The sequence below is a fragment of the Oculina patagonica genome, chromosome 10 (genome assembly GCF_052425735.1).
Source record: "Oculina patagonica isolate OP01 chromosome 10, crgOcupat, whole genome shotgun sequence".
Classification (NCBI taxonomy): domain Eukaryota; kingdom Metazoa; phylum Cnidaria; class Anthozoa; order Scleractinia; family Oculinidae; genus Oculina; species Oculina patagonica.
Genome location: NC_135767.1, coordinates 20766567 through 20782820, shown reverse-complemented (window position 1 = coordinate 20782820; position 16254 = coordinate 20766567). Strand labels below are relative to the sequence as shown.

Sequence of the window (16254 nt, the reverse complement as noted above, 5' to 3'; positions counted from 1 at the left end):
TTAGCTTGGCGTTTATACATTGACAAGGTGTATTCTTGCCTACAAGCAGTCTCAACTTTTGGTCACATATAGAAGCAGAAAAGGTGCTAGACCAAGTCAGAGAGTGAAGTGAGACAGTGAGGCACAAAACTTTATGTGCAGAGTACTTAGGCTCACTTATTTGCACTCCGCTGACTCACTTTATCAGCAACACATTTTTGTGGATTCACTGCTAATGTAATCTTAACAAGAGCCTGCTTGCAGTTTAGGTGTTATCAGCTACCGGTATATGTTGACTCTGGAATTAAAAGAGTTTATGGCCAGAATATTACACAGATCAATTTAAAAATATTTTGCAGAGTTCTTGAGAATTTCTTGCACAATAAGCCTGTCCTGTTCACTCTCTTTGTCTTCTTCCTTGCTAATTCTCTTGAGACAAACCAGCAGTTCATTAGCTTGGTGCTTGTGTTCGCTGTAATTAGAATTCATAAGGATTTGGTGTAGTAAAGATATGTGTTCTGTTCTCATCTGCAAAAAAGAAAAAATCATAAAAACCCATAAATTTATTATTTCACTTTACAAGCCCTGTAGTCTAGCAAACATATGTCTTTGAACAAAACCTTTTTCAATTTTTTGTCATTTGTTAAGAAAGCTTATCTCACTTTACAAGCCCTGTAGTCTAGCAAACATATGTCTTTGAACAAAACCTTTTTAATTTTTTTGCTTTGTTAGAAAGCTTAAAAGTGTAAAGTGAATATGTCTTTTTTGGTTATCTACAATTGAATCTATATGGGATCCTGATGTGAGCTAATAAATGACTATGAAAAAAATCAAAATGGTTTTTCTTTCACCATGTTTTAACCATTTAAAAATGTGAATTTTGTACTTCCACGTAGGCCAAAAACTGTGCAAAGTGGGGACATGGAGTTGGTCAAACCATGATGCCAAAACAAAAATGGTTAGACTAGGCCTGAAAGTGAAGTGAAATTTAAAACGGTAGACTAAAGGCCCGGTAATACGGGCAACATTTTTGTTCAACTTGTCTCGCAACATTGTTGCATTGCAAGTTGAACGAGTTGTTGCCCGTATTACTTAACCGCGCGCTCAACTTGCCTCGCAACAAATTTCGGTGTTGCAAGTTGAAAAAAATTGTTGCAAAAAGTAGAACTCGGTTCTACTTTGTGCAACATGTTGCTGTAACTTGCAACATCGAAATTTGTAATACGGGCATCAACTCGTTCAACTTGCAATGCAACAATGTTGCGAGACAAGTTGAACAAAAGTGTTGCCCGTATTACCGGGCCTTAAAGCATATATACTTTCACTGGAGTTTAATTTTTGAGTTCACATCACTATCACATATATAGGTTTGATCAAGCAAATATACTGTATTTTCTAGATTAAATACGCCTCTGGTATATTAACCAGATACATTTTTGTCAAAAACAATGAATAAAAACCGTTGCTTAGTAAAAACTGGGCTCGAATAAACTGCAGGAGTCAAATCAATGCTGGGTCCACCAGGCCAAATTAGACAATGAGGCCCGCCTTGAAGAATCTTTGACGGGTTTCAAAAGTTCATTAATAGAACATGGTTTTTTAATCTTTTGTATCATCTAAATAAGATTTTAAATAGCATCGAACTCGGAAAAAAAATCCGAATTCCAGATGGGATTTGAACCCACGACCCGTGCTCAGTGGTAGAGCATCCGTCCTAGAACACGGAGGGTCGTGGGTTCAAATCCTATCTGGAACTCGGATTTTTTTTCCGAGTTCGATGCTATTTAAAATCTTATTTATATCTTTGTTACTCACTTTGGAGGTTTGTATCATCTAGGGACTTTAATGATTTAGCATTATAAGTTTATTGATTTCTTAATTTATTGTTATTTTCATAAGACACGACCACATCAGCTATTATGCTGCAATATTTATCGTGTATAAATAAAAGCTATTATTATTATTATTATTATTATTATTATTATTAATATTATTAAACAAAAGCCAGGGGGCGTCTAATGGAGAAAATATGGTACAGATAGTAAGAAGAAAGATGATAAGAAATATATTAAATTCATAACTAACCCCTGCCCCAGGAGAAAGATCAGCCAACTGCCGCAGGACAATCTCTATTAGGATCATCATATCTGAGGTGTAGAAAAACCCAGAAGTTTCTTGAGATGAAAAGATGTCTGTAAGAAACTTGAGAACAGAATCAGGACAAGCTCGAGGGTACTGAAACATGGCTGTGGGATCCTCTGTAAAACAAAATAATTGGAACTACAATTATTGGTAAGCTCATCATCAGTTGATAGGGTGTCAGACTAAAGAGCTGGAAATTTTGAGGTTAAAGGAGCCTTGTCAGCCACGCCTTTGATTTTGTTTACGTAAAAAGGTTTCTGTATTACGTGGAGCATGTCTAAACGAAAGAGATCACTGCGAAACTGCTAAAGGTAATTTAAAAAACTTTCAGTGACACAACTTACAGCAATGCAATAAGATTTCTTTTCACCATACAGTTATTAATTTTGATGGCATTGAAAATAGCAGAGGGTTATTGGTGTCTTACTAAGTGTGACTAAGTTGGGAGGCGCGGTGGCCTAATGGTAAGCGCGCTCGACTCCGAGTCGAACGGCCCGGGTTCGAGGCCTGGCCGGGGCGCTGCGTTGTGTTCTTGGGCAAGACACTTTACTCTCACAGTGCCTCTCTCCACCCAGGTGTATAAATGGGTACCGGCGAATTTACTGCTGGGGGGTAACCCTGCGATGGACTAGCATCCCATCTAGGGGGGAGTAGCAATACTCCTAGTCGCTTAATGCTACGGAAACCGGGAAAAGCTCCGGCTGTATGAGCCTCATGGCTCGGACACAGACTTTACCTTTTTTTACTAAGTGTGATGGGGTGGCATCTCTTGGGTGGAGAGGGGAGAGGGGGGAGGGGAGGATGCAGGGTGGTTTGAACCTCGCTCTTCCAGTACCAGTTACTTCAGGGCTTCTGCCTTTTCCTAAGTGGTACCTGCCTGTTTACAGTGCTATTTGAATTTCTAATGCAAAATATTATGCAATGTTGCAAAATCTTTTCCAATATTTCCCAGTTTCTGCCACCTTGAGAATCCCACTTCCCAGCCCCTCCCCTCCTGCCTCCTGTACCCCTACCTCCAATTCTCCTGGGCTCCCACCCCCTCCCCCCATTACCTCCCACCATGTGGGTGGAGTAGCAATATTGCTCTAGAGTTATTTTGTGCTGCAAAAGGTTGTTGCATTCAAAGTTTTAGGTTGATATGGGCTCAAAATAAACTGTACTAACCTTCTCTGTTGATGAGTAACATGATTTTCTCGCTAAATGTTTTAGCTGTCTGACGGGAAGCCAATACCCTCATCACAATATTACTCTGAAAATCTGTAAAAGAATTATTCCTCAGTTTGGAGGATGCGTCATAGCAGCACTTGAAGGATTTTCAAATAGATTACTCAGGTGCAAATTCTCCTGCCTATTCTACCCTGCTTTTTTTGCTTACAAAAATGTTAGTTCTCAGAAGGATGGTACCTTGGCATGTCTGAAAACTAAAGGCAGTGTCTGACATTTGCAGACTGCAGACTGCAATCTAAGAGAATTTATTGTGTAACCATTACCATTATTGAAAGCAAACCATAAACAGGCTAACCAAAGTGCTATTCACGCTAACCAGAGTGAATAGTAGGCTAACTGGAATGCATAGTAGGCTATAGTCAGAGTGAAAGGTCTGCAAGTCTGCAGTCTGCAGTCTACAAATGTCACACACAGAACTAAAGGTACCATAAAGAATGCACTAAACAACTGTAAAATATTTGCATTTTTTTAAAGGATCGGGACTTCTCTGGACAATTGAATAGCTCGCTGTAAGACTATGCCAAGTGACTTTTAGGATGAAAAATCGTTTTTCCTTCAAACGTGCCCGAATTTTTGCATGTGGTCTTCAATTTAATGAAAAAACATTGTCCTCGAATTAACATTTCTGGTTTGCACCTTGTCTTCGAGAAAAACTAGAACTATGGTCACTTTAAAACAATAACACGCTTCAACAAAGCCAAATAGCCTTTCGATTTCAAAGAGGGACGAGGATTAAATTTTGCAGTTACAGTAAAGTTAAGTTAGGGTTAGCTAGTGTTAAGATTAGGGTTAAGTGTCACAAATGTTTTGTCAACACTGCATGAACCTGACCGATCGACAATCTTGAGCGACTGAACAGTGAAAAGAAGTGAAAAATATATAGCAAAATGAACGAAATACTTAAACAAAAAGGACTTACGCCGTTGCCCTTTCCTCTCGCCAGCTTCTAACCACAAATGCACTCGCCAAATGTTCAATGTTTCGTTCTCAGTCAGCAAATTTAGGCTGCTAAAGGTTAATCCATAATATGTTTTCGCTTTTCCCCAGTTTCTCTCCGTAGTCACGTGTAACACAATTTGATCTTGACTCACAAGCAACGATTATTCTTTTAAACATTCAGGTCCTTTATTCCTGGAAAGAATCGCAGCTTAGGGCTATTTTTTGCCTAAATGAAGCAATCTGTTACTTTTCTCGGTGAAAATTATCTTTTTCTGTCGATTCTGTTGTGTTCTGTTGATTGAGTGAGCGTTTTCCGTCTTTGCCGAACGAACTTTGTTTATTGTGACAATGCGTATCGAATGACGTATCCATTAAAGATTATTATGGGATATCCCTGAGTAGCTGAAATACGGGAACTCATATCGCCAAATCTAAGAGAATTTTTATAAGTCTAAAAGCACCTCCTTATTTCCAAACGTTCAACGCGGCAACACGAGGCAAATGGGCCAAAACTACGAGAAAATAACGTTTTGTGGAACAGAAGTTGCTTCTAGACCTCGCCTGGCCCAGTGCGCCTTCGATCGCTAACTTCGCAGGGCTTAGCAATCTTCGGGCATCAACACATCTCGCTTCTTTGAAATATGCTAGTGGCTTACGGGTTTCCAGACTTAATGATGTCCTTTCACCACCAGACGGGCGCAAATATGTGTCAAATAAGCGAAAATAAGCGGACTTCTAATGCGTAAGGTGAGTTTTCAACTGGTCTGATTGAAAGTCTCGTTGCCTTGGCTTCGCGCGCCAAAATAATTCAAACGTAAGCTTACGTCACAAAGTAGTTTAAGAAATTAATTTCCAGATCCCGTTTTTGAGCGAGCGAATAAATTCCCCCCCCCCCTCCCAAAAAAAAAGGACAATGATTTTCTATTTAATCGAAGACCACACGCAAAAATTCAGGCACGTTTGAGCTTGAAGGAAAAAACGATTTTTCATCCAAAAAATCACTTGGCATAGTCTTACATCAAGCTATTCAATAGAGCCTGTAGTCGCATAAATTATTATTGCAGACATTGTTGTCTCCGAACAATGGTTTTCGACGCACTTAAGTGAACTCAGTAATGAAATCGAATCACTGAACCATTCAGTCTGGGAGAATAATTAGTTATTTATTTTTATTGATTTTATTATATATATATATATTTTTTTAAACATTTGTAAAGCGCCTAGAGCAGGCCTGGATAGGCGCTATAAAAATATATTTATTATTATTATTATTTATTATTAGGCTAGTGAAGTAAGACAAGATCAATCTCACCTTAACAATTTCATTACAGTTGCAATGCTGACAAAATTTAATATTCTTACCTACAAAGTGCTGATTGAATGCAAGGATAAGAGGAACCAAAGCATCCACTAATTCTTCACCATGTTCACCGCCTCCAGCACTTTCAATGACTCCAATAACAAAATCCACAAAAGATTCATTCACCTGATCTGTTAAAGGGAACCTCGACTGTAAAACAGTTCTGGTCAAAATAATAAGTTTACCACAGTCTAAAATCGTTTTGGTTGTTAAAAGTCGCAGATTCGTTTTTTCATTAGAATACTGGGCCTTTGATTTGTCAATTTTTGTGCTTTTAAATTTCCCGTGCGCCGCCATTTTGAATTTTATGACGTCACTACGTTGCCGCTATTATTAGAAAGCAGAGGTTCTTTTGTGTGAAACAATTGGGCAACGCACTGACGTCATAAATTTCAAAATGGCGCCAAGCGGGAAATTTAAAAGCCATAATCTTTTCCGTTTACGGTTGTTATTAAATGTTGTTTCTCCCCTGTCCTGTAAAATTTGTAGTTTAGGCATTAATTCAAACAACTCAACGTCAACTTGCCTCAAGAACAGAGGTTCCCTTTAAATTACAGAAGCAACAACATTAATGTTGGAAAATTGCCAGAAATACAATGTACTATGTTCATCATCAGAGAGGTAAACTCTGATATGCCTATCTATATATCATTTAAACAGAACAAATGTCAGAAAAAAAATCAGATGCCCTGAGCTGGATTCAAACCTACCACACCCTGATCCCATGGAAGGTGCTCGAGTACCCCCCCTGGGCTCTAACCACTAAGCTATTGAGGCAACCACAGTGGAGTGAGTCGAATATTTGCTACAAAAGAAACATTGATTACCAGACATTTGCTCCCAGGCCTCTTGGACTGGGAGAGTTTACCTCTCTGATGATGAACATTTATTTAAAATATGACGTATTATGTACATAATGTACTATAGTGTGAGAAAAATGTGCCGTTCCAGGAAAAATCCATACACAAACCATGCTTGGTTGTTAGAAATACCAAGTGGGGGAAGGCCAAAGTTTTAAACAAAAGCATGACTTAATACTGACATTTCTAGAGGGGTGAGGATTTTAAATCATAAAACCTTTGATGGGTGGGGAATGGATATTTCCTGGAATAACACAATGCAATGCATTAAAATAAAAAATAACTAAATAAATAGATATGATGTGGAGACAATATTAATGGGATACAGACTCACCATAAAGAGTAAATGGAACAGATTCTCCAGTTGAAAAGATCATGGTCAATAACAAAGCACAGTGGCACTGCATCAGAACATCTGCAAGGTAAAAATCACACATCAAATTTTCTAGCATAAAGATTATGGGTAACTCCATCTGTAATAATAATAATAATAATAATAATAATAATAATAATAATAATAATAATAATAATAATAATAATAATAATAATAATACATAATATTTTAAGAGGAGGCCTCCAATCACCTAGGGGTGGTTTTCAGGAGGGTCCTCTGAAAAAATAAATGTTTAACCTTAAAATGCATTAAAATCTAAAATATAATAAAAAGATAAAACCTATGCGGTACGCTAACTAAGATTAAAAATTAGAACAAGAATTAAAATACTACTAACTAAGGTTAAGAATGATTTAATAAAAACTGTTTCAGTTTGTATTTAAAAATAGTTTTCGGCATCAGTTTCTTTAAAGCACTAGCTAGTGTGGCCCAGTCGTTAAATGGCTTTATAAAATGTTTTGCATTTTCCCCATTCCGTTCTTGGCCTACTGACTTTGGGCATGTAGCTGTTGTGGTTTAATTTTTTCTTTGGTTTAAAATTTTTCAAACCAGTTTGATTTTTATTTCCCTTTGTTTGAGATTATGTTAATGAACCTAAGACAATGAAAAATAAAAATCAAACTGGTTTGAAAAATTTTAAACCAAAGAAAAAATTAAACCACAACATAGCCATTTCGGGTATTATAACCGTGTCTGTCTGTCTGTCTGTCTGTTTGTCTGTCTGTCTGTCTGTCTGTCTGTCTGTCCATCATTCACTCATCTATCTACCCACTAGCAAACCTGTCCATCTATCCATCCATTTATCCCCCAGTCAGTCTGAAGGTTGGTAAGTAGTTTGGTCATTGGGTGAGTAGGTAGGTCATTCAGTCAGTCAGTTAGTGAGTCAGTAGGTCAGTGGGTTGGTGGGGTACAGTCGGTCCTGAAGTCCATCAACCATCAGTCAGTCAGTCAGTCAGTCTGGCGACTAAATTGGAAACGAAGTCACCAGCCTGGCGACCAAAATTAAGAAGAAGGATTGAAAGCGTGAGCTGGCGATTAAATTTGAGCAGTCAGTGGCCAAATGGCCATTAAGGAAAAAATAAACTTGGTGGGTTGAGCTATCAAAGAGAACCCTTATTAGTGCAGAATGCACTATTGTGATGGTTTGTTGGGGCTGTCGTCCGCTAAACCCCTAAACCCCTAAAGCGCTATGGTGTAAACTTTAATAGTCAATTAATTAATTAATATCAATTAATTAATTATTTTTTGTGAAGGGGGTGGGGGTGGGGAGCACCTGACCGTACCCCTAGGTAAAACCTGGATCACATCTACGTTACTTTCATATGAAGATCTCAAACGTATATATTTGTTTCAGAAAACCCTTTGCTCTCCTTGTGGTACTACTCAACGTAATTTACACCAAACGCATGCGCAGATTAGTCTACGTTGTTTTCTGGAACTATCATGAACATCGCTTGTATTGCGTGTTTGCGGTAGGCTTCCTGCAGACTTCTTGGCGCCAAGTAAAAACCGCAAATTAATTAAATTAGATTTTGAGACTTTCACATCGCTTTCGTAATTAGGTATGCAAAAACTTGCACCGGGATTTTCGGCGTGAACACCTGATAACCAGGAAACAAATATCCTAGCTGTACTGCGTTTTAAAAAACCTGTCGAAAAATATGTTTTTTGATTAGATTTGTTTCTTTAGTTTTTGAGAATCGTCTTTCGTGCAGTCTAAACCGTAACTTAATTAAATTAAACAAATGTCATCGATGCCGCCGTAAAACAAACAAAAAACAAAAGTTTCATGTTATCGCATTTTCAAGGAAGACCAAAGTATTTTGTTACAAACGAACAAAAGTGTCGTGATACGTTTGCAAAGATTAGCGTAAGGAACACCTGGGAAAGAATACAAGTAGCCTGTGAACAGTTTTTCCGAAAGTACAATAAAGCAAATAAACACGAACATATATAAAACATCATACTTTCAATTGTTCCATATTGCATTCTGCACTTACCAAATCATCGAGATTTTTATATTTTTTTTAATTACCATGTTTCCTGTTCATAATCTCTATAGCCAGTTCTGTAGGCAAGACAGAACACAGAAGCTGTGATAGAATTTCCTTCTCCAAGCCACACATGCAGCCAAATATTTCAACTAATTGTTGGCGCAGTGATCGTCTCTCTTCCTAGATTTAAGGAACTTTACTTATTAAATAAGTGAGATAAAGTTTTATAAAAAAAAACAAATTTACAAACAAAACAAACATGTAAGATTTACAAGACAGTACAGTGTTCATTAATAAAATAATAATGTAGATGTTGTGGTTTAATTTTATCTCTGGTTTAAATTTTTTCAAACCAGTTTGATTTTGATTTTCCTTTGTTTCAGATTATGATAATGAATATGAGACAATAGAAAATAAAAATCAAACTGGTTTGAAAAATTTTAAACCGGGGATAAAATTAAACCACAACATAGATATTAAATTGTGTTTTTTTGTATGTTGCAAAAGGAAACATAAAATCTAATGACATCAATTGAAAACTCAGCGTGACAAGCAAGTGAAGCATTACAAGCATCGTGCTCATACATGTAAGAATTGTTTGGGGGCTAGTAAAAATGACTTTTGGGCTAGTACATGTACTGGCTTCAGCTTTCCCAAAGGGAGAGCTTGAAAATTCAATTTCTTTGCACACTGAAACTGCAACCCAAAATTTTCAAGTTCATTGCTCATCACCTTCGCTGTTTCTCAATGTTTTCCCATCTTAAACATGATCCCTTTTTGTTCACAGTAGCATTTATTGTTTTTAACTCTTCATAGTTAACAAGCTTTTCAAACTAAACTAAACTATCTACTACTGACCATTTGAAAGTAGACAACAAGCATATTGACATATTCATAGTCGTCCTGTTTCAATACAGCTCGGCACACAGAAGGGTCAGCATCCAGCTAGAAATAAAGAAAGATCACGTAATTAATAGTAGTGACAGTGGAGAGGCTACTTTGCTCTTAGTAGCAAGGGGCATGCTTACATGTACTTATTAGGGTACTGTGACAGTGGGGGTTCAAATATACATAACGCTACACAATACACCCATCTTAGTCACTGCACCACCCAACCTTAATGGAAGCAGAGTGCAAAATTGAATCCATCAATGGTAAACTCATGTATAGTATAAAACTTGACTAACCAGTATATTAAGCAGGTTTTTCAGCAGCTTATGGATTATCCCTTCATCTTCATGAACTGCCCAAGTTCTTTGTTGTGAGTCTTCCTTGTGTTCTGTCAACTCGTCAAGAATTCCAATAAGTTGCTGGCCATCATGAGATTGAAGCAAAGCTTCTTCATCTTCACTTCGAGACTCCTGAGGCAAATCAAGATAAAATTGAAATTTTTGGGTCAAATTTCAGAATTTCACTGTATACCAAAAGAGGATTCCAAAAACAAGCTCAGCTTCAAACTGACAGAGCAGGAGAACATGGGGATTGTTCTTGTTAGAGAAAGATGCCATCGGACTGGTCACATGGAGGAGGGAGAAGCCACGAGCCAAGCGGCCCACACCGCCGGAGCTTATCCCGGTTTTCGTAGCATTAAGCGGCTAGGAATATTTCTACTCCCCCCTGAATGGGATGCTAGTCCATTGCAGGGTTCCCCCCCCCCCCCCCAGCATTATGTCGCCGGTACCCATTTATATAACTGGGTGGAGAGAGGCACTATGAGAATAAAGTGTCTTGCCCAAGAACAAAACACAAGTGACCCCGGCCGGGGCTCAAACTCAGACCGCTCGATCCGGAGTCCGGCGCACTAACCATTAGGCCACCGCGCCTCCCGGACTGGTCACATGCTCCATACCAAAACCACTGACATGTCTAAAGCTGCTCTCAGATGGAATCAGAGGGTTAAAAGCAATGAAGGGCATCCTAAATCCACTTGGAGGAGAACTGCAGAGGCAGAACTTCAGGCTCTAAACCTTAACAGAGGGGAGCCTTGCAGCCTGAAACAGACCAACCGAAATGGAGAAAGCTTGTAGATGTTTACAGGACTGATAGGCAAAGAGTCACCAACAACAGTTCTTTTCAGACCTTCTCTCACCCAGACGATCACTGAACTACTGAACAGATGCTCTGGGCACAAACCATTTAGTAAAGAGGTCTGTTAACTCAAGCAAATCTACATGTAAAGTATGAAGGAAGACTAATAAAAATATCAAGCATGATAGCCCCACTGTGGATACAGAGACCTAGCTATAGATAAAACTGTTAAATACATGAGTACCACAGGTGTCACACACAGGGCGTATCAATACAGTTACATTCATTACATGTTACTGACCTTCTGACTGGCAAGATCTTGTATTATTTGTGTCATGGCCTCTGATACCCCCGGTACGGACTCTTGTATGTGTGATACCACTGTATAGACTGCAACATAGGACTTGTCATAGCTCAAACCTGTGCTGTAAACAATATTCAACATTACAAACGTCTTAGCTATTCTCTTTTGATGAATAGTCACTCCAAATTTTACTCTAGAGCGGTTTTCACTTGAGTGTCGAAAGTAAATTGCGTTTGCTTTGGGTTTGCATTACTACGCTTAATGATTGGTTCATTAATCTCGCGCCACTTTCTCAGCCAATCAGGAATAAAACCAAAACCAATCGTGACTCGCTCGCGCACAATTTCCCGCGCTTCGTGCCAGCTACATGTATTTGCTTCGAGTTTTGATTGGTTCACTGGATTGTCTGTGTCCTTTGTGATTGGTCAGAGTAATTCCTTTGGTTTTGGTTTTACGGCACTGAATTGAAAACTGCTCTATTATCCAGTTGATAATTTATTACAAATTACAGCCCCTTTCAGTGTTATGTGCATAGCAGCTATCTTTCGATCCACTTTCGACGTCATCTTTAGACCTGCTGTTTGAAATGGGCCAATCAAAACTGATGCATTCTCTGATGTTTGTTTCATGCAAATGAGCCTACAAGTTCAGAAGGTCATGCTAGTGGGCTTTGATTGGTGAATTTGGATTTGTCTTGTTTGTTTAGCATGTCAAGAGATGGATGCTACAAGACAGTTGCTATGCACGTAAAACTAAAGGCAGGTGTAATTAAAGAGCATTCTTACTTTATACGCAAAAGCTCCAACAACTCTGCAGCAATTCCAGGTCGTATCTGAACAGGTTCAAGGTCAGTTCTCTGGGGCACAACAGGAACAGGAGGGGTAGATCTTCTATCTTCAGATGACACTTCACCTGAACGTACAATATGATTATGGTCAACTCTCTCTTACAAGACGGGCTCATGGTGTTGGGCCTGTCCCTGCCGATTTTCAGCCAATATTACTGTTAGTACCTTAACTCCCTGCATTTATAAGACAAAGGTCCCAACAGTGTCTATCTTAGAGAGAGAGTTGTCTGTATTGTTATATTTTTCTTTTTTTTATTTACAAAACGGAAGTGTTTTATACTTAAATTATAACTGACAAAGAGTCCTTGTAAATCGATGACTACAGGTACATTTTCAACAAGATCATTATCCCAGATCTACATTTCCCTGCAATTCAAACAGAGGCTTGTTGTAGCTTATTTCATACATGTAGTTTCTTTTTAACCAGGCCCCTTACCCCTCAGAATTTCCAATGACCTTCTTTGCAAAGTGGGTATGGATATTTCCCGGAACCACACATACTAGTAAGAGACCTCTTTAGCTAAGTATGTAAATTTCCTGTTTCAAATCATGTGATATTCTCCAGAGAATTGTCCCTTTGTCTAGCTGAAAATTATTCATTCATTTCCTCATGAATTTGTTTGAATCTGAAAGAGGTAATTCTCAAGGGTAACAACATGTGGTCTGAAATGGGACAACAAACAAACAAAGCTAAAGAGGTCTATAATAATTATTGTAAAATATTCTTTCTCACAACATTCTCAGAAATTTTTAGAAAACTTATAACTTTTGTCTTCAAAGGTGACAAGTAAAACAAGGGAAATATTCATAAGAGATCAACTTGATGAACCTCTAAATTCTCGGAGTTAACATTGAAGGAAATGTATGATATTCAGAAAGGAGAATTAACTTTTTGATCAAGGATCTACAAACCCTTTGTTTCATTAGGTTGTTTTGCAGCAGCAGCAGCAGTAGGTGCAACTGGTGCTGGCCTCCTTTTTGTGGATTCCTGCTTTTTCTCCTTTTTCTCCTTTTCAGGTGGGAGTGTCGGTGCTGGGCGTCGAGGCTGAGCTGGCGGATCTTGTGCTGTAACTGATGACTTATTTTGCACTCCACTTGGATGGAGTTCCGAAGAATGGGAAGCTTTTACAGGAGAAATCTTCCCAGATTGATCGTGAAGACGTTTTCTGTGTTCTAGTAATTTTCTACAAGTCAGGAAATGAGAAATAAATCTGATTAGCTAATACATGTTATCTGCTTTTGATTCACTGAACAACAACACTAAGTACTCTTATTTCAAATACAGGTGAGAGCAACAAAGAGCAGTGTGACATGAACCGCCTATCTATAAATGCCAGTCTATCGTATGCCCCCCTCCCTCATCCAGCATTATTTTTGTGACATTGAACAATGCATCAATCGATCGATCAATCAATCAATCAATCAATCAATCAATCAATCAATCAATATCGATGGATCGATCAATCAATCAATCAGTCAGTCAATCAATCAGCCAGCCACCCAGCAAGCTACAAAGTCAGTCAGCCAGTCAGTCAGTCAGTCAGTCGGCCAGCCAGTCAGTCAGTCAGTCAGTCAGTCAGTCAGTCAGTCAGTCAATTGCATATGCTGTATTGTGAAGGAAATTCAATCATAAAAGTATCCTGTTCACCTCTGGTCTGAGATAAGGTATACAAGAGGTAAGGTATATCATGACCAGTATGGGGTAACAAATCTGAGCTTTTCTTGGTCTGAGATGGGTAGGGGTTTCTAGAGCCCGGTGGAGCACCCCACCCTTACTTTTCCAAGTGACCCCTGAATGCTATTCAAGTAACTAACCTCAAATTAGTTCTCTGTTCATGTGTGTAGAAGCCTCCAGCATGAGCTGCTTGTACATGGATTGCTTCAATAGCTCTGTCTACTGATTCTACCACTGCTTGTGTCTCATTTGGGTTGGCCTGTAAGTTATGAAAAAGTTCGTATAAGTTTAAAGGCCTGACCAAATGGGGTTGAAAACTTGAGGGGATTCAAATCAAAAAGCCTTCCATTGGAGGGGTAGAACAACACAATGTGAAATGATGCCCTAATCAACAAATAAAAGCTAACCGCAAGCAAACCGGAGTGAAAGCTAACTGCAAGCAAACCAGTGTAAAGCTAACCGTAAGCAAACCAGAGAGAAGAACGCAGAATGGTGGTCAACAGGCGCTTTGCTTGTGGTTAGATTTTATTATTTTGTTGGTAAGGGAATCATTCTGCATTCTGCAAAATAACCCTGCCGATTCTAGATTACCGGGCCACTTATAATTTTGCATCTCATTGAATTTGAATGGCTCCTTTTGTTTCTATATGCTTCCATCTAAAAAGCGTTCAGATTTTAAATGTAAATAAGTGGGCCGGTATTCTAAAATCGCTCAAATATTTTTCTCTGGTTCATTTTCAGGTATTCCGCATGCAAAGTGCTAGTTTAATATTATAATTGCTTTATATAAATTGCCAAATCAATTTTTGTGGCAGTATTAACGTAAACAAACAGTCCGGGCGACCAACTGTCGAACCAGAAAAGTAACTATGATTTTTTCCTTACCGTTCCTTTATCAACAGGCTCCATATAACAAGCCGGAACGAGTCCAACTGAGCCGGTTTGTGAGCGCATTTTCCACCAGTTCGCGTCATGTTGCTCGACAAATGTAAAATAGTCTCCAGCACGAACGGATAGAGCCCCTCTATCTTTCCCTCGGTAATTGTATAATGACCTGTACATGTCATAATTTGATAAAGAACCAAGACAAAATATTCATTTTAGGAAAAAAACAGCTCAGGAGGCCGCCATTTTGTTGTTTGCGAGTTACATTACCCATAAGCAATAGCGTGACCAATGCAATAAAGTTTGTTTCACGGGTAGGGTGGGAAAGAGCCTTCGCAGCGCGATGAGTTGGTATAGGGATATTTCGGGATCACAAATCTAAAGCACAAACGCCTTCCGAATTTGGAGCTCGTTTTGTAATTGATGTTCTAACACTCTATGCTCAGAGACTGTGATGCTCATTCATGACCTAAAATTTGCAAAATTTTATTGAATACATGGAAAAGGTTGCTATGTAGTCTATGAATCAAAGCTTTTCCATACAAACCATTTTTTTTTCAAGTCTACATACCACCACAATAATTTAGACTTATGAGACATGGTGTTAAAAATGGCAAGCTTTATTATTTCATCACGCCCTTTCAACTTCTCTCATCCATTTTGTACTACTATGGATCAGAAAGGTCATGTAAGAGGGTTCACAACTGAAGCTCAAGGTTGCATTGAAACTGGAGAGTGGGAGCCCGCGAGAAAAGGGGCAAGAGGCGGGAGAAGGGAGGGCAAGAGGCTGGATTCCCAAGGTGGTCCACGGGACTGAGAGCCAGAGGAATTTAAAAAAACAATTTGCAACACTTCGTTATATTTTAAAAAAGAAATGGGACGAAGAGCAGGGAACCACTATGGAAAGGGGTGGGAGGCGGGTCTGTCCATTTTATGAGTTGGAGTTCGAGTTAGAATTTCGAGTTGAGTTCAAACTCTAGTTAGAATTTTGAGTTGAGTTCGAGCTCGAGTTAGAATTTCGAGTTGAGTTCGAGTTAGAATTTCGAGTTGAGATCGAGCCCGAGTTAGAATTTCGAGTTTGAGTTAAAATATTGAGTTCGAGTTGCTTGCGGTTAGCTCCACTCTGGTTTGCTTGCGGTTAGTTCCACTCCTATTTGCTTGCGGTTAGCTTTTCATTTGGTGATAAGGGCGACACTATGCGTGACCAACTGGGAAAATGTTTCCCCATAACTCGAACTTGAAATTTCTAACTCGAACTCAAAATCTCTAACTCGAACTTTGTAACTCGAACTCATAAATTTGATACACTCGTGGAAGGCAGGAGGTTCATTGATAGCTAACTTACGAGCAAACTCACATTTGGTAAATTGCTGGTTTGCAGCTGACGTCACAGCAGCCATGTTGGATGACAGGAACAAAGCATTCTCCTCCGTTGGGAACAACTTTTTTATTATGCAAATTCCGCAAAAACATGTTTTATTGTTTTGTCATCCAACATGGCCGCCTTGTCACATGGTTGCAAACCACGAATACATGCACAAGTGGCAAAGACGCGAGAGCACGAGCCTGATCGCAGGTTAATTGCTAGCCTACAGTTGGGTGTCTACAAATGACTGATTG

At 38.9% G+C, this 16254-nt stretch overlaps 1 protein-coding gene across 1 annotated transcript; it reads right to left on the bottom strand.

Annotated features, from left to right (window-relative positions):
* Positions 1-21: 21 nt before the first annotated feature.
* LOC144629017 (NCK-interacting protein with SH3 domain-like) lies at positions 22-14893 on the bottom strand. Its single transcript, XM_078487164.1, has 13 exons — positions 14635-14893; positions 13890-14008; positions 12987-13258; positions 12013-12139; positions 11225-11348; positions 10083-10256; positions 9754-9840; positions 8937-9075; positions 6842-6922; positions 5650-5778; positions 3286-3378; positions 2065-2237; positions 22-507 (listed from the first exon to the last, which is right to left on the bottom strand). The coding sequence occupies exons 1-13, from the start codon at positions 14809-14811 to the stop codon at positions 322-324; spliced, it is 1881 nt and encodes a 626-aa protein (XP_078343290.1). The 5' UTR covers positions 14812-14893; the 3' UTR covers positions 22-321.
* Positions 14894-16254: the final 1361 nt, after the last annotated feature.